The sequence below is a fragment of the Gossypium hirsutum genome, chromosome A05 (assembly GCF_007990345.1).
Source record: "Gossypium hirsutum isolate 1008001.06 chromosome A05, Gossypium_hirsutum_v2.1, whole genome shotgun sequence".
NCBI lineage: Eukaryota > Viridiplantae > Streptophyta > Magnoliopsida > Malvales > Malvaceae > Gossypium > Gossypium hirsutum.
In genome coordinates, this window is record NC_053428.1 from 43,282,245 (window position 1) to 43,302,309 (window position 20,065).

The 20,065-nt window shown below is 32.2% G+C and overlaps 1 protein-coding gene across 3 annotated transcripts; it reads right to left on the bottom strand.

The window, feature by feature from the left end:
- Positions 1-796: 796 nt before the first annotated feature.
- LOC107960096 (uncharacterized) lies at positions 797-3,724 on the bottom strand. Of its 3 annotated transcripts, XR_001701093.2 has the most exons (4): positions 3,123-3,724; positions 1,550-1,583; positions 1,117-1,187; positions 797-1,019 (listed from the first exon to the last, which is right to left on the bottom strand). XR_001701093.2 is itself a non-coding variant. In XM_016896308.2 (3 exons), exons 1-2 carry the CDS (start codon positions 3,379-3,381, stop codon positions 1,123-1,125), a joined length of 324 nt encoding a protein of 107 aa, XP_016751797.1. In that variant the 5' UTR covers positions 3,382-3,703; the 3' UTR covers positions 797-1,019; positions 1,117-1,122. The 3 variants fall into 3 exon arrangements, 1 of the variants encoding a protein (XP_016751797.1); XR_005926674.1 differs by lacking the exon at positions 3,123-3,724 and having other exon boundaries at positions 1,550-2,546; XM_016896308.2 differs by lacking the exon at positions 1,550-1,583 and having other exon boundaries at positions 3,123-3,703.
- Between the last annotated feature and the right edge of the window lie 16,341 nt (positions 3,725-20,065).

Here is a 20,065-nt window from a genome sequence, read left to right on the forward strand (position 1 = left end):
TTTGATAAAGTGGAATGACCTTTCTTAAAAGTAATCATGCAGAAATTAGGTTTTGATAATAAATGGTTATTTCATTTTATAATGCATTGTGTCTTGAATAATTTCATAATGTAGTGTGGTTAACAAGAATGTTAAAAATGCATTTTCCAAGGGTATAAGCTTCTATCACTTGATGAGTGTTCATATTTTAGACTTTATTTAGCTTGCATTTAGTTTTGTTTCTTGGTTGAATTAGCTTAATTGCATAACATTTTACTTAGTTTTGCATACTTTTCATTTTTTAATGCCTTTAATGTTATTTCTTTAGTTTTTATTTTTAACAAGTGTTTATATGATTTAATGAAAGTTGGGAAATGTTTAATTAAAGATTCGTGGATGCAAGAAAAGTGACACAATTGAGCATTAGAAGCTGAAAATAGATTTGGACACTGCAGCAAAATTGACTTTTAGCGGCGTTTTTTAAGGTCTTTAGCGGCGTTTTTACAAGCGCCGCAAAAAACGCCGCTATAGACGGCGCCACTAAATTTTGTGGCGAAACGCCGCTAAAGGTCATGACCTTTAGCGGCGCTTTACCCAAAAACGCCGCTAAAGATAATGAAATTTTTAAAAAAAATTAAATATTATAAAAATCATGAAAAATATAAAAAATTTAAAATTCATTATCAAAATATTGAGAAGAATAATATCCATGATATAAATATAAAAATTTTCTATTAAAATTCATTATCAAATTAAATTTTCTATTAAAATTTTAACTAAAAATATTGAAATAAAAATAAAAATTTAGAATCAAAACTAAAATTCTTCCGAAAACATTGGGATCCTTGATGAATGCATACCGTACAAATGAGATTGATAAACTAGGCATGAACAAAAGCACTTTTAGAAAATATTTGCATGCTCTAGTCTTAAATAATCTCCATGTGATATACATAATTGTTTTTTGCTGAACTCTACTCCAAGGCGTTGGAATCTTTCACATGCCTTGATTGTATCATCCAGGGTGATGCCAATATGTCCTGAAAAAGGCAAAAGGGCATTTTTAGTACCTAAGAAATCCCAAAAACTCCTTCAATACACAATCCACATATTACAAGAGGCAAGGACTATTCATACCAGAGCCTAAAGGTTCTGAATTCCCGGTTTGGTATCCTTCGAACTCCTGGTCACTTTCAGTATCCCAATTACTGTATAGGAAACATTCAAGTGTTAAACACACTGCAAGGCAGAGGAATAATGATTAACTGTTCTATCAACTGGATCACTTGAATCTAATGAAACATCCTACATCCAAGGAAAACATGCATTTTGAACCAAACATCATTGTTATTACCAAAATGGCGACACCTAAAACCAACAACTGAAAGATGCAACTAGCTAGCACAATGAGCCACTAAGAAATGAGACTAATCAAGGATTTGAGCTCATAGCTCATAAAATACAAGGTGAACTTCAATTCAGGAACATCTACTCTCTTAAGCAACCTGAAAACGAGCTTTCATAGAATCCATTAACTATCAAATCAAAAAAGGTTGAAAGTAGTACTTACATTTGTATAAACACTTCAGATATTTAAACACAACCTATAAACAGCCAACAAAGAAGTCAAATTAGATAAAAACGAGCTGACTACCACTGGAATTTGCTAAATTAGTAAATGTTGCTTTGATAGATGAACTGGTAAAAAAAGTGTTGTATCTCGTACAAAGAGCACTGGTCCAAGCTGGATAAGAAATAAAGAGCACTCGCCGCAATTACTAAATCAATCTTACAAGCTAAAACAGTAATTTCTCAAAATTTAACACAAACAAAGTTCATAAATTCAAGTACCAAACTATCCCCCCAAAAGATTCCCAATTTATTGATCTGTTTGTTTACCTGTGGTCTCCCAAGTAGTCCAGCAGAATTCAAATTAAACCCTGGGATCTCCTCATCTCCCACTCCCTCTGAATGACTCTCATTACCCACAAACCCAAAATCCTTTGAATCCGAAAATCCTACCGAACCCTCCATATCATTAACACCCACCTCAGCCTTCTGCCCTTTCACACTCATATCACCTCTAACCGACACAACTGCACTCTCCTCAGCTCGAAACGGGATCGGTAACAATAATTCTATTTAGTTTTGCTAGATGTTCGGTGTGGAATGATTTTAGTTTTTGTATGAAATAAAACTAATAATTCTATAATCAAGAGATAGAAGTTATCAATAATACACCCAATCCAAGATGATTGTTCCATCATTAGGTGTTAAAAGTCAAGGAGAAAATAGTCCCACAGACCATAATCAATAAACTTCCATTTTATTTATCAAAAAAATAAATAAACTTCCATTTTAGCTAGGATTGATAAATTAAGAAATATCACCACTGCATTGAGACAATGAAAATGCTAGTTAACAGTATATTATTGATCACAGTATCAAGACGCACAGATGACTATATATACATATATACACATACATTTATATTTCCTCTGTAGAAAAACATGTTATCACTGAATACTTGTAACACATTTTTATATATATCTAAAATATAGGTGAACAAATCAAAGGATAATGTCGTGTCTTGTGTGACACATATGGAAAAGAAAGAGTAAGGCTTTAGGACAAAACCATCAGCACCTTATCCTAATCCATCAAAATCCAATAATGAAGCCTAGGCTGCATATCTTTAAGTTAAGGTGAAGTATTATGACACTTTAAAGAGCTAAAAATTTAACTACTAGGTGAAATGAAGCATAAATAGCACTGTGTAGAGAATCAAAGTAAAATTATGAAGGTGAAATGTCAAAAAAAGAAAGAAATAAATAAAGAAAAGGCTTGAAAATGATAACAAAGATCAACAAAGAATGTTCTTTTAATAATGTAAACTTTACAACTAAGAAGTTTTGACATGTCATGAAATATAAGCACAAAAGGTAAAGCCAAATTAATTTCCTTAATCAAATCTCAAAGTTGAGAATTCTACCAATTCTAGAGCTATCAATCTTGACCCACGTTTCTTTAATCAATTTATCATAATTCAATACCATTTCCGTAATAGTAATTCATAGCAACATAAAGTAAATGGCATTATAATCCCTCGTTTTTTCCCTTATTATAAACCAAAAAAAACATACCTTGAGGTACGAGAGTGGCAGCAACGCCATTTTGGAACCGGATCTCGAAGCTCTCAGCAGCAGCTACGGAAGGGAGGTTAACGTGAGTAGTTAAGAGAAGATTCCGGTGGATGGGGAATCCGGTAACAGAGATTCCATCAGCGGCGGGGCCGGTGATTCTGGCCATTGCCGGAGCTTTACTTGAGAAAATGGTGCCCTTCATTCTTTCCGTCTTGCTTATTCCTTTGCAAAAACACCATGACTCTCTTAAACCACCCATTTTTCTTTTGCTCGTGTTTTAAATTCTCAAGAGTCCAGAGAAATTGGATTTGGGTTCTTCTGTTTTTTTATCAAAGGGCTGGATCTAGAATGAGTGACATTGAAACTATTGAAGAATGTAAACTGTTTGAAAGTATGCTTCACTGAGAAACATAAAATAAAAGATAAAAATAAGAACTACGCGAACAGAGAGAACAAAGAAACAGTAAAAAAATGGGTTTCTGTGAAACTGAAAAATGAAGTTTTAAATACCTATTTTGGGTGTTTGGGAGAAGAGAAAGTGGAAATAAAAGTACTAAGCTTTGTTTTGTTTGGATCTGAAAGCAGGGTGGAGAATTTGGCGGTTGATGTTTTAATTTTTAAATTTAGCGCCATTGAAGCGTTTTGGGCATTTAATATGTTTTGGGCCAAGTATTCATACTTGGATCACTGTCCCTATAGTAAGCTTTAAATCTGTCTGTCTTATTGAAAAATAAGAATGATATAAAATTAATTTGTTCTTTATTAAAATAAATAAATCATAAAATTTCACTTAATTTAAATGCTAATCCATAGTGTAATACTGTAATAGGATAGGTAATGTTTTATTATTTTTATAATATTATTTTTTCAATATTTAATTTCTTAGATATCAAGAAATGCATAAAGTAAACAAAGATGAAATCATCATGAATTAAATGAGTTAAAAATTTAAGTTTTAAAATGGAATCGATGAATTAAAAAAATATAAAATGACACAGTAATACAAGCATTATTCTTTTAAGTATGGTCCGCATTAGTTGTTTAGATTTTTATATAATGGCATACTGGTTATTACATCAAATTTTATTAATTTTGTTACATCAAGTATATTAATTCAGTATATTAATTTAGTTGTGAAATTATTAATTTACCCTCTCACATATAAATTAAGTTATAAGAATGTATTTTTATATTTATATATATATATAATAAAAATTCGAAAAACAATTAACTTTATGATTATAACCAAAATAACAATTAATTTTTATATAAACTTTTAAATTAATTTTTGTATAAACTTTTAATAAATATATGATCTTAAAAAAAGAAAAAGTAATTCTCTTAACATACTTTAACAAATTGAATACTAAACCACTTAATCTGTAAAAGCTAAAATATGAGATAAGTATTTGTACTTTTCGTAAAATTAAAATTTAGTCATTATATTTCTATTCTTAAGAATTTAATTCCTCTATGTTTCAAATTTCTGAATTTAAGTTTAATTGTTAAAATTACTTTTTTATTATTATTAAATTCGTTAGGGATTTAGGATGTCGAATTTGGAAATGGGTGATAATACTTTAGGGATTTAGGATGAGGAAGAAGGGGGAAATAGAACTGGGGAAAAACGGGGAAAATGTTAAGTGTATCAGGTGTGGGTAAAAAAAAGACAGCTAAACGACGAAGTTTTGAACAAAATAATTTAACATTAGCAGCGTTTAAAGCCTAGCGCCACTAAAAATGCACCTATTGCGGCATTTAGGGTTTTAGGTGTTATATTTCAGTGTTTAGGGCTTGTTAGGGTTTAGGGGTTTACTATTTTAGGGGTTATAGATTGGTGTTTTATGTTTTTTAGGGTTTAGGATTTTAGGAGTTATATGACTTTTAGTGGCGTTTTACCAAAAGCGCCACGAATGCTCTGGTCTTTAGCGGCGTTTTACCAAAAGCGTCGCTAATGGTCTGGTCTTTAGCGGCGTTTTGCCAAAAGCGCCGCTAATGCTCTGGTCTTTAGCGGCATTTTGCCAAAAGCGCAGTTAATGCTCTGGTCTTTAGCGGCGTTTTAACAAAAAACGTCGCTATTACTCAGTTTTTAGCGGCGTTTTAGCAAAAACGCCGCTATTTCTCTGTGTTTTACAATTTTTACGGCGTTTTTTAATAAAACGCCACTAAAAATGCTGCTAAAGCCCTATTTTCCTGTAGCGGGAGATGAGCCACAAGAGTCGCGGCATTACAGCGCCATTAGGACTTTTTGCTTTGTATTTTAGAAGCCTATTTTGGTCTTTTCCCATTTAGATTGCTTTTTCCCATTTAGATTGCTTTCTAACTCTAAAATTTATTTTAAACCACATTTATATTGTTAGTATTATTAGACTTAGTAGAGTAGAAACTATTTTCTTTGTTTAAAAGCAATTGCTTGTAGGTTTCAATTAACTCTTTGAAGGGACTTGTGCTTCATTTGGAATAAGATTTTTTACTCATTTCTTCATTTTTTTGTTCTTAATTATGCTTGGAGTTTATTTGAATTTTCATATCAACTAAACCTTTCAAATGATTAGGAAATAATAGGTTAATGTCATAGCAATTGAGACACGATGATAATTTGTTTAAATCTTGATAGGATTAATTGTTCAACTTGTAATTAGAAATTAGTTTAAGTGACAATTTGATTAATGAAAATACTTAGGAAAAATGCAATAGAAAGTTGGTTGTATTCTAGTTAAACATACTAGGGTTTGTCGCCCCTCTCTTAAACATGAGGTGTTTTTGGGCATATACATATCGGGTCCAATTACAAGTACTTCTTGTACTTTTAAACTAGTACTTTATGACTTGATCCAGCCCAAAAATTATTTTTCTATTTCCCAAAATAAACATCTTATCAATTAAATAATTTCTCAACTCAATTCTAATTCCGTTAAACTCATGGTGACTTTATCGTAAAAGAATATAAGAGAAAATATATTTAATATTTCTGTATTCAAGAGATTTACTATGAGCAAATAATTTATTTCCATTTTCGAAATTCATTTAATTCGAAAGCCATAAGTTTATTTCTAGGCCATTTTCACTTTCAGTTTGGAGAAAAACACATTCATTTCCAAATGTTTCCTATTTCTCCATTCTCATTTCGGAGAAAACCACATTCATTTTTTTATATGTCTCTCATTTCTCCATTTTTACCATTTCTATCCATTTCTAATTCATTTCATTCAACATGCAATTCATTTTTGGTTTCAACATATGCAATTAGAGCTCAAAAAATTTATAATTAAGTTCTAGCTTTTCTCTTATTAATTATAAACTCATTAAGTCACAAAGTCATTCCAATATAGTATTGTGACTAAGCTCTCCCCAATGACATGCCATTATGAAATCAACTTGATCAGTGCTTGTCTAGTGACCTTTTCATAAGTGTGTTGCCCTTATAAGATATCCTTAATCTCTTCGGGATAAATCCGCTCTCCCAATATGATCCTATTTTTTCTCATGGTAACCATTACATTTTTCTTCATGAAAAGTCAATTAATATCAAATAATAATCAAATCATTCATCACAAAGACAAATATAAGCTATCTTTCTGTATTATGATCTGACCACGTAATATTGCTTAGTATTAGTTTAAACATTAGACAACTAGTGAGCCAATATTTACTTCTATTTTGCTTTGCATGCAAAAAACACATGAGAAAAATTATATAAAGTATATTAATGTAATTCATGAATTGTTTTATTAACCATTCTGCTAAAAAAAATTACAAGTTTACAAACGAATATACTACACTCAGGGCACCAAATCCAATAAAGAGATGGGGCGTTACTACCATATGATCATGAGATAGAATAAACACTACACAATCATAGGAAGATCCAAACTAAATCTAGTAAATTAGTTTCTAGAGAGGCCTTAGGCACATAGTGCAACAAATGCACCAAATACCCAAAATTCAGTCTATAAGAACCTTAGAGATTACTTTATACATGATGTTGATAGAATTCAAGGTAATATACACACATTTGAGACTAAGCCTATTACCCTAATTATGCTCGAAAATACTGCATAATTTCATGCACTACCTAATGAGGAACTTAGTTTACATGTTTTTAACTTTTTAAATGGATGTTAGACTTGCAAGTCTCCTAGAGTGACAGACGATATTGTAACACCCTCTAACCGGAGTTAACGATGACCCCAACTAGATGGTGCTGCATTCAATGCTCGGAGGCATCTTTGGTGGTTTTATTGATAAAAATTGTCTAATTGATTATTAGGGCAATTCAGTAATTGCAGATGATCAGTGAGATTTAGATGTCTATTATTTCAAGCCCAACTATGCAAACTATCTTTACCTTTAAAATTTGACATAAAGTATTGATACCCTATATGCTATTGATAGTTGGAAATTTGTTGGTACCAATACTCAATTGTTAGGAACTGATACCATGATCACCTATTTTTCTATTTTAACTTCAATGTGTACTTGTACTGATACCTAAGCTAAAATTACTTACCTAAAGGTTAGGTACCAATACCATATTGTTCTCAAAAGGGCTATTAGATATTGAATTTGTAGGAACCAATACTTGAGTGCAATTGGACCTAAGTTAGGCACCCAAACCAAATGATTTCTTTTCTTGCAAGGTCTTATAATATCTTTGGCAACACTCTAACTATTTAGAAAATAGTATGGAGGCTTAAATGGTCATTTAAAGGTTAAATTTTGACATCTTATTCAAGCTTACTCTAATTGAAACAATGGCACACCAATTTTCATTTCAAGACACCTTACAACTAGCTAATTCTTAACTATTATCTATCTCAATCTCTTATTTACAATTCTCTATTTTAAGGATTCCATTCAAGCATAAATTAATTCACTAGACAAGAAACTTAAGAATAAGGTTATATGGCTTATTAAATAACCAATACCAAAATATGTGAACATCTAAACATGTATTCAAACTATAACATTATCGAAAAAGTTCAACAACCAAAATATAAAATAAAGAACTATCATCATGATGGCCTTATAACTCCATATACAACTTAAAACAAGGTTCAAATGTTTACTACCAAAATACCCTCTATACATGCCACAACTATAATGACCAAGATCAAAAGATATACATCAAGAAATGATGACTCTTCAGATTTGATGCAACTTTTTGTACAGTCCTCATCAGAAATCAACAACCTACATATAGAAACAAGTTCCACATGTTGAGCTTTCCTTAAAGCTTAGTGGTGTTCAATCAAGATCTTATAATACCATACATTATTCTTTATTCTATTTGAAGCTAAATTGTTTATTATTCCATTACTATTTAGTAATAAGCTATCCTATGAGACTTTATCATTATCATTATCATTAATTTAGATTTAGTTTAACATGAATAACTTAGGTAAAACTAATTATGTTCTTGGCATTCAAATCTTTATGGATAAAATGGAAAAATGATAGCTTTATCTTTAGCTTCATATAAAGATAAAGTTTTTGAACATTTTGTAATGACTGGTAAGAAGAAAGATTCACAACCTTCTACATCAATAGTCAACATTTATTTGGAAAAGTCTTAAGATAGTGGAAGAAATAGCGCATATGCATAAGGTTCAATATGCACCTATAGTAGGAAGCCATATGTATGCAGTGCTTTGTACACTTCAAGACATTTGCTTCACAATTGGGATAGTGAGTTGATATTAGAAAAACCTTGGGCCCAATAGTAAGTAGTGAATCGTACACTCAAGTATATATAGAGAACAAGGAATTATATGTTTTATATTTTGGAAGGGATATAAAATCTATTGGATATGTGAATTTTGATTTTCAGACTTGTGGGAATTTAAGGGAATTGAAATCAGACAATGTGTTTGTTTAGGTGACAGAGAAATAGTTTGGAGGAATGTGAACCAAACTTATACTGTTGACTCAACTATGGAAGCCAAATATGTGGCTACTTCGAAAGCAACTAAAGAAGCTATCTTGCTTCAAAATTTTGTAACTTATCCCAAAGTAGCTCATGTTATGGAAAAAGCTATTACATTGTATTGCGATAATAGTCCTATTGTTGCTAATACTAAGAAAATCATAAAAGGACAAAACAGATTGATTGCAAGTATCATATCATAAGAGAGACGATAGTAGATGGAATAGTAGATGTAGTCAAAGTAACATTTGAAGGCAACTTTGTAGATTTTTTTACCAAGACTCCCATAGCTAAGAGTTTTAAGAACCACGTTGAGGGAATGTGAATGTGAAAATATGACTCATTTACTTGACTAGACTATTTGGAGTGTAACACCCCCAAAATTTTTTGATATTTCGTACAAGACTATTTTGATAATTTTATCTATATATCCTATGAGAAAAATTCATTATAAATAGATTTAACTATTCTTGAACTGTAAGGGAGTCATTGGGAAGCCATTTGAGCCATTTTTAAAGTTTTGGGCCCAATTAAGTAAATATGAATTGAAGGGCAAAATGATTATTTTTCTCCTTAGCGCATTTTGGTTAATTGGGACCAAAATATGATTAAATATTAGATTTATAATTATGTGTGGTGATAAGATAATTTTTAGAATGATTAATTATGAATTTAGCCTTAAAATTGCATTTGGACCACATCTTTTTGTTAGCATTTGACTTGTTGACCTAAACTTGATATTTAAATACTATAAAATAATAAAATGGGTAAAATAAACCTCTCCATACCAAATTTGAACAAGAGGTCTCCTAAAAGAAGAAGAAAAAGTTTCCTTCATTAAAATTTCTCACTTTCTACTTAGTTTTACTTCTATCTCCCACCATTTTTCTTTGTTTTCTTACAAAAACACCCTTTCAAAACCACAATAGAACCAAAGCCCATCATCAATATCATCATCCACATATCTAGAGTTTGAGCTTAGACTGAGAACTTTGAGCTAGTGAGAGAAAGAAGGGTCCTTAGTAAGAGCTAATAATTTTCTAACATATCATTATCTCATGTTTAGAAGCTTTGAATAAGTTCTTGAGCGATTAATATGGTCATTTAATGCTATTTTAAATTTTTTTAGAAATTGATATTTTGCATGTTATTTGAAGAGAAAGAAGTTTCTAGAGGTGGTTTAACCAAAGTAAAATAGGTGGGTGGTGGAGTGAAGGCTTTGGAGGAGCCTCCATCCATTTTTGTTACTATTATGAAGGTAAGTTCTCACGGAACTTACTATATTTCTATATTGTTGTGTGTATTAGTTGTTTTGATATGTTAAATGAGTTATTTGAATGTGAAAATATGGTAGGTAATAATATAGTTAACGTGCTAGGCAAGAAAGCATGAAAACATGGTTGCATATTTAAAAAGAGAATATTAATTGGTTGTTGAAATGAGAAAATTGAAATAGAAAATAGAATGTTTACATTTGTATGATTAACCTTCGTAATGGTTGGTGGAACTATGATGTGTTGTTCCAAAAGGATATACAAAATCAAATGAGCCACATAAAGTGGAAACCTTGAGTACTTATGAATGTTTTAACCATAGACAAATGGTATTCGATTGTAAATGTTCTCTTGGTACTTGTTCCTGTAACAACTCAGTTTTTAGTGGTGTCGAAAAATTCAATTTCAAAACATTATTTTTGTAAACTAAGTAAGTAACTATAAAATAGGAATATTATTAAGTTTGGTTAAGTAATTTAGCTAAAAAAGTAGTTAAGTAAAGCTCAAGGTCTAAATTATAAACGTCTAATCACTATTGAGTTTAATTAAGAAAAGGCTTGGGGACTTAAAAAGAAATTATCCAATGGACCAAAATGGTAAATAAAGTAATATTGAATAGTGGATAGTAGATGATGATGGTGGATGTCATTAAGTTTAATTAATAGATGATTAATGTAAATTAAACTAAGATTAAACCATATTAATAATAGTACAAGAACTAAACATAGTGGAAAAAGATGAGAAATATCATTATCTTCCTTAAATTCCCACTGTCCAACATTTTTAGAAAAGGGAGAAAGCTTCAAACCTTTTCGTACATTTGACCTCTATTGCAAGTAAGTCATTAAACCATTTTTCTTTGATTTTTATGGAAATTAAATCATGGGAGCTTGATCTAGCTAGCCCATGTATCAATTTGTTCAATTTTTGAAAATTTAGCAAGCCACCATTGATGAATTAGGCTTAAAATTGATAGATATTAAGCTTAGATTATAAAACAGACTAAATTGTAAAGCTTAATAAGCTTGATTGTTAACTTTGTAAAATTAGGGACTAAATTGAATAAAGTGAAATTTTTTATGACATTATGCTAGGAATAGAAAATATAGGGTCCCTAAGGAGTGAATGTGAAATCAACTTTTGATCTGATACTAAATGTGGAAACATATGCTTATCCCTAGTTTAGGGACTAAATTGAATAAAATGAAAAATATGGTTGACCTTATATTTGAATGTTAATTGGATGAATTTTGATATTTTTCCTTTATTAATTATTGACCGTAGCTAAAGACAATGTTAGGCCATCGAGGGGGAAAGGAAAAGCGAGAGTCGTTGACGAGTGATGCGAGATTTTGGTTTGTGCTTTTATGATTTGAGATTAATATTTTTACTTGCATATTCATGTTATATTTCATGATTGAGTATCAAGGTGAGTTAATAATGGTCATATGAATTGATTTGCTATGATTGATATTGAATATTGAGATAGTGGACTGAATTGAATAAAATGAAAAGTAGTATAATTTAGTGGGGACATGATGTGTGATATGAGAACGGATTGAAATAGCTATATGATATGAAATATTTTTGTGTTAATGATAAATTGAAATGAGATTATGAAATTGAATGTGGATTGGAATGAATTGAAATCAAATGAGATTGGTGATTAGTGATGACATGTGGTAACGTAGGGTATGAAAATACAAATGTAACTAGTTATAGGGTATGTTATGCAAATGTGAATGGTACAGGGTATGAATATTTTAATATATATGATTGATGGCCTTGTGAACTTAATAAAATGTTAGGAGATGATTGGCATGCCAATAGGGTCATATGCGTGCTTGTACAGGATATGTGATGATATAGAGATTATGGCAGGTTATATCGAGATCCAACATATATTGCGGATCATTGAATATTTTTGTCTCTATGGAGACTTTGGTGTGGTGGAACGATGAAATCAAAAATGTTTAAACATTTGATGCCTATAGGCTTTGCACTTTGGTACTTTGGTACAGTGTAGTATAAGCTCATATGAGCTATCTTGGTGTGGTGTAATTCACCTGTGTATCCAAGTCTATTTTACTAGGGTTCCATTGGACAAAACATTGAAATCAAATATTGAAATTAGAAAATAAAATAAAATGAATTTTGGTAAGCTATTATAAAGTATGATTTGAATTAAATTGGTATGAACTTGTGAATTGATAATAGTATATATAATGATTTGATGATATGGAACTATAGGTGTGCATATATGTAATTTATGATAGAGAAAATATATAAAAGATTATGTAAATCAGTTAGAATTAAGGCTTGGAGGCCAATTTAAATATGAATGAGCCATTAAGCTCAAAAGTGACTGAAATGATATAATGAAATTGAACATTCAATTTGATGAATAACTAAGTATAAGTATATGCTTATAAATGATAATAGGAAATGAATAAGTAGGATGTAAAATAAATGTAAAATGATTATGTAAGTACTAGAAATAATTAGTATCCTAATGTTGAATGTTATAATATGCCAAGTTGAATGCTAATGTTAATTGAAATGTTGTGCAAAATAGTTGTATGTTTAGTTCTCATGTAAATGGAAGTATTTGGTATGAAAGTTGTGTGAAATAACTCAAGTTAATACTAAAATGATAATATACAATTGGTTAATGTTTTGTTTTATTGACATGAATCATGGAAGTACCGCTATACAAATTGTTTTTTCTATGTGCAGGTATAGGTGAACCTCGAGGTCCTGAGAGGTGAATTCATCATTTGGTGCATCTTGTTGTACAATTTTATTGACTTGTAAAGCTCTTTACATTTTTATTTAATTGCATGTATCTAGGGTTGCAAATGGTTCGTTTTTGTATAATTGAGTAATGGATGAATGATAATGAAATAATTTATGCAGGGCTAAGGCCTATTTGGGTTAAATCATGAAATTGAACAGGTATTTATAATTTTGATGTCATATTGAGTCTTAGTATGATGCATATTTTTGTTAAATGGTAAGTTTAAAGCAAAGAGGATTGTTGTTGTATTCTGCCTATATAATCGTGACACCACTTTATGGATGTCACTGCACCAGTCTTTCTTGTCGTGATGTCCCTCATTTGATGTCGTGATATCGTACCCCTAAAGTCGTGACTCTAGCCCAAAATGATTTGAAAACTAGTAATTTAGGCCTCTAATGGTCTCGAGTTATCAATAAATTTTCGTAAGCTCTGATAAACCCCGAACTAGATTATATATTATACTATGACAATGAAATGAATATGTTTGAGAGTATATAGAATTGAAATTAATAATAATTGTAATTGTAGTTTCTCTAGCAACAAATTTGGGAACCTATAGCTCAGACTTGTGGTCGGGAGGGGTATGGGGTATGTCGATTCCTATGTAAACATGGTAGAAAGGTTAGGATACAGTTGGTATTCCGATTAGGTCATATGCGTATTTTTGTAAGAAATTGCTATAGAGTTGGAGCTATGTCATGCCATTTGATGATTTAACATTTGTTGTGGATCATCGAATGTACATCGTATTTTTAGAAACTATTTTGGTGTGGTGGAGGGATGTACATGATGCCTTCGAACTATGCACTTATATGCCTTGGTGTGGTGTTCTATGCTCTCATGAGTACTCTTGGTGTGGTGGTGGATTTTCGTGTGTTCGAATCCATTTTACTAAGTTTACATTAGGTGATAAACTTTATATGGATAAGTATTTGATCAATGCAAATTAATTTGAATATTAAAGCAAGGTTAACGTCTTAACATGTCTTGCTATGTTATGTGATAGTAATTAATCTGTTATAATTTGAAACGTCAAATTAGGCTCTCCATTACACTTTAGGAGCTTATTCTTGAGTAATTTGAGTGTCTTTTATATGTTTTTGTTGATTTTTAGTTTTGTTGTTAATAAATTGTTTTTATTAGTTTTAAGCCATTTTTTATACCTAACAAGTTGATTGAGTGTTATAGGGCGTCAATGGTGGCCCGAGCGTGAAGAAACAATCACTTAAAAAGGGGGTTTCACGATATCGAAGCATAGAAGTCGTGATACCCCTTACAGTGCTGAAATGAGGAGAATAGAGGCCATCTATAGTGGTATTGCGATACCAGACCATGGGTATCACGATACCGAGACCCCCAAGACTCCAAACCTCAAGACTATTGTGAGTATCGAGATGCCCAAGCATGAGTATCACGATACCGCTCCCTGACAAGTGAAAACTGCAGGGGCAATTTTGTGTCGTAAAAAGCTTATGTCTTCTTTTTACTTAAGGGAAAATGGTCAATGTTAGGTTAAATACTAGTAGACAATAAATACTACTTTTTAAGCCTTTGAACTTAAATTTTTGGTTGCTGAATAGTTACTTTAGGGTTTATAGTTTTTAGGTTAGGTTTTCTTTCTCTTTTCCTTTTCTTTTCATTTTTAGTTTAGGTTTTCTTTGTTTCTTTTTAGGTTAGATCTTAGTGTGACAGTTTTCTTTCTTCCTTATTATCAAAGATTTTGTAAACGAGGATGAACAAACTCTTGGGCTTCAATGGATCATCATCAATTGAATGAGCATTTCCTAAACCCTTTGCTTTAATTTTATGTTTACAATATGTTTGATAAAATGCTTGTTTGAAATTTGAGTTTGAGTATGTGCTAAATTTGTTAGATGGTTGATTGTTTGGTTGTTTGTTAGCTTAAGTTGATCTCTATTCTTGATTAATTGGTTGTTCTGTGATATGAAAATGCTTAATCTATATGCCTAGACAAACGAGACGAAGAGAAGAGATTACCTTAGGTAGTTCAATATAATCGTGTCGAGTAGTGAGATCGAGAGGTAATTTATATGCCTATGTGAGACTAAGAGGTAACCTTAGGTGGTATCTTTTAGTCTAGGATGAGATTCAAATGAGATTCCTAACTGAGAGTGGCAACCAACATAATCAGTATAGGTTTATTAGTTTAATTAGCACTCAACTAATCAATCGACTATCATTTAATCATTTACATTATCTAAAACATTAGGAAGAAAATTTAGCTTATTTATTTTAGTTAATAGTTTAATTTTGATTTTAGTTTATAAACAATTTTATTTGGACTTGATTAGATTAGAAATTACTTAACTTGTAATTAACTGGTAATTAACTTGGTAAACACAATTACCCACTTGGCAATCATTGTTCGACCACTTGGAATACTTTGTGTTCCGTCGAAACTATAATTATTACAACTAACATTGTACACTTGTAGTTAAAACCGATCTTCAAAATAGTTTTTCCAAAATTATTTATTTTAATGCGCACGCGCGATAATGACCATTATGTTATATGTGCAATAATAGTTACAATGTAACGTCCCAAATTTTGAATTTTTGTTTTTGCAATTGTGACACAACTGTGTATCTGCTTCAGTGGTTATGTCTCCTGGGTGTGTGTATGAGGTCTTAAGTTCAAGCCAAGTATTTGGAAAAGTTTAGCTTTTTAATGAATAAAGCTTTACTCTTGTTCAGTAGGCTTAAGTTTGATTGTTACTAAATTTTCATCAGAATGGGCCTACTGGTCTGGTGGTTAAGTGGACTGTCAATATGTTGAAGGTTTGGAGTTCGAATCCCCGCGCGAGCGAGGGATTTTTTTTTTGCTTTGCTGCTAGTGTCGTGTAGGAATTTGAGTTTTAGTAAAATGCTGAGTGGTGGAGTAGTGGAGAGAATCAGGGGTTATCTGGTTAGTTCAGTTTTCCTAAAACTATTATTCTTTCCACTAATGTTTTTCTATTTTCCCTTTCCAAAATTTCCGTTTTCCATACTTTTTCTTCTTCTTGCTGCCGAAAACTACAGTGAATATCCCTCTCTTTACATTTTCCTTTTCTCTTCCAATAGTCGCTGTTGTTCATCATTTGGTCGCGCGCTTGGTAAGTTTTTCTGTTGGGCAAGCCTTAATGTTTTCGTATTAAGTGATTAAATTGGAATTTTGATTGGTCATTTTGGGCAGCATCAGTGCAAGAAAAGTGCGGTTCTCCTCTCGTGAGGTCGTAATCAATCGATTGGTGTGTTGGGGTAAGTGCTAAACGCTCATTTTGGGTTATGGTAAGTTTGGGTTTCGTTATAATCGAGCTTTAAGTTAGTTTTTGATGGTAAATTTGTTTACCTTTAGGTTCTAGAGTGCTTGGGGGACATTTTAGCATCAAACGATACCAGTTGTGTACCCGAAACATCAAAAATGGGGATCGATAAAAAACTGAAAAAGTATTTTGTCAATGCCACACAGGCGTGTGGTTGCTTGTCTGGTAGGCTGTGTGACGGAACACGGGCGTGTGAGCGACGAGCTAGGCCGTGTACGCATGACACAGCCGTGTGATGACCAAGTGAGCCGTGTGTGACACACGGGCTCGACCAATTTGGGCCATGTGGGCCACACAAGTGCACCACACAGGCGTGTGGGACTCTAGGCCAGGCCGTGTGATCCACACGGCCAAGGCCAATTTGGGCTGTGTAGGCCATACGGGTGTATGGGCCCACACAGGCAGATCACATGGGCGTGTAAGCCCAATTTACTGATTTGTTTGCTAAGGTTGCACGGGTAGCCCGAGATGACTGTGAACCTACTGTGGGGTCAGTAAGCAATGCTTTGATTCCCTAATTGACTGAATGATATATGTATGACTGTTTACTAAGTATGATTAGAATACTGTACTGATTATATGCATGACACTATGCGATAGCATGCCATGACTGTATGTTGCATTGCATGGGGATGGGATGACATATGAAGAGAAAATGTACTGAAAGGTTTTAAGCCTAATATACTGGTAACTCAACTGCAAATTACTGTCTAGTGCCATTTTCGGTACTATTTTGGAGTGTAGGGATGGGTGGGTTGATTATATCCCCACATGGAGTGTAGGGTTGGACGGAGATGGTGTGTAAAGTCTGACTGGGTAGGACTTGTTTACTGCATAATTTGTTACTGTACTAATTACTGATACTGTAATGGGCCAAAGGCCAAATGCATGTCTGCTTTTGTACTGAGATGGGATAAAGCCCTAACTGATACTGTCACTGATATTGAAAAGGGCTTAGACCCAGAGTAAGTTTATTTTGTATACTGTCTGTTTGTTTGCACGGGGAGTTATACATTGAGTTTATGTAAACTCACCCCTTTTGCTTAATCTGTGCAGGTAATTCCTAGACTTGAAGAATCGGTGCAGAAGAGGACTTGGCGGTGGCCACACGAACCTAAACTTTTTCTTCAACTTTGGGATTTAATTTTTAATTATATTCTGGGGTAATTTTTTTATGTAAATTACAGACTTTATGTGACTTTTACTTAATTTGGGTTATTATTTAACTCTATGAATTTATAACTACTAAGACATTTAAAAACTCGGTTTTCAAAAAGGCAAAGTTTTCTCTAAACACGCGATTTACTCAAAAAGGTCTTTAAAAGCTTCCGCAATGAAATGTGTAAAAACGTATGACTAGATAAGTAACGATTTTGGGGTTAACAAGTGTAAACAAATGGAAAATTATTTTATCATAGCAACTTAGGTTCAAATGCTATCATGTGGTATCGCCAGATTTGGCCATAATGTTTAGGTCAGGTTTGGGGTGTTACATACAATGTTTGACATAATTATAAATTCTTATGCTTAACTTTCCTTACGAGTTGTAGTTGTGAATGTTAATTGTAACGCTTGTGTTCTTACGACATTTGGTATGCTCACCTCCAGCAAGGTAAGTGTCGTGTGTGAATATGATATGCGATTTGTGCAAGTATACACATCGAATCAAGTAATAAAGTGATGAGTGAGTATCATTCCCACAAGGATCAGCTCGAGGAACAAAAGTGGTCAAGTTATTATAATAAAATGCGATTAATATTATGGTAAAGCTATGGTAAGTATGTAATGGCAATTAAAGGAATAATGATGTGTGCAGTATGTGTAACTAATAAATAATTGGAAATGACATGGCAATGTAAGAGTAAAAATGCAATGAAAATTATGAAAATAACTATGCGAATAACAAATAAATGGAAAAATAAAAAACTAAAAATGTGATAACAAAGATACTACGACAAGGGATAAGGGATAAGGGATAGATGATGTTGATATGGAAGGTCGGGATTACCCAGAATTGACCCTTACTGTTAATAATGCGTTGGCAAAATCGTATCTACTTTACTGCATAGAAGAGTTCTAAAATGGCATGCCTCTCAAGAAAGAAAAACTTCAAGTTACTGCCCGTGTCTATAGGCTTTTTAAATATCTTGCATGGATTCCTTCTGTATGATCGTGACTCTTTGTCTAGATTCGGCTGCAAGTGTCTATCGAATACTTGCTCATTTCATTTAATTTTAATCCAACTAATCCAACCCTTTTGGAATTAGAATAAAATTATAAGTATGCGAACACTTTTTTATATCTAAAGATTGTTTGCATTTTAATTAAGAAATAAGAACTATCAAATGAAGCAGTAAAGTAAATTAGAGATATACTGTATCCATAAAAATAGTTTAAGGTTTCATCGAAAGTAATCCTAACCCTATGAGATTTAGCTGATAGCTTGGGAAATAAAATTCCAAACCAAAATATTATCTGACATTGTGTTCAACTGCTTCAATCTAATCTTTCGAAGGAATACTAATGGAAATAACGGAAGAACTTTGAGAAACAACTTTTGCTTGCCCAGTCCACACTTCGACAGCACATCATCCTATAATGGCTAAGAAGAACTGCCTTCAACTTCCTTTCCCTTGTGCAGCCGAACCCTTATTCACGCCTAATGATCTCTCCCACTTTTTTTCTTCGTCCCCTTTTTGGGTTTCCTTCTTTGGCCTTTTATAGGCTTTTCCCTAGGGTAAATCCAACAACCCATGTTTATCTTCTTATCTTTTTAAATTCTCTTTTCAAAAATCCAAGATTATCTTCTCCTTTTTTAAATTTTTTTTCTAGGATAAAAACCAACAACCCAAGATTATCTTCTCCTTTTTTTAGGTAGATTTTTATGCTGCAAGTACAGTTAGGCTGAAACTAATATTCGTTGAGTGTTGGTCTTCCTGGAATTGCCACAACATTCATACTGACAAAATGTACAACCCTTACCCCGACAAACCTTCACTCTTTTATTTCTCATTCCTCAACCTGCACTTGCCAAACCACCAAACACTGCCGTTCCACAAGCAATTAAAAGTACCTAATATTTAAACATAGTCTAGGCTCCTAATGAAATGATGAAAATACGAATGAAATGTCTTAAAATGTAACTAAATGTACCTAAGTATAAGCAATTAGCTAGGTCTAAAGGCATGAAATATAACTCTTTTCAAGAGTTATCAGTAAGTATAATGAATTCCATTTGAACTTACTAAGCATTCTATGTTTACGCATTGTTGTTTTTGCATGTAGATTGTCGATTCGTGGATCATTAAAGCCTAGCTCAATCTAGGACATGACACTATCATCAAGACCTATAAGAGTATGAAAGTTGCATATTTTTAGCTCATGCCATGTACTAGTATCTACATAAGTAAAAATGTTAAAAATGTTAATTTCATATTACTTGGTCTTTGTGTTGAATGTTACTTAAACTTGAGCTTGGAAGCTCAACTTGTTATTTCACCATCATATCTTTCTTTCGATCATTTGATGATATGCATATTTATTCTGCTTTAGAGATTTTTGATAATGGATTTAAGGTGTTTCATAATAGTTTTGAAGTCATCAAGGAACACCTTGAAGCCA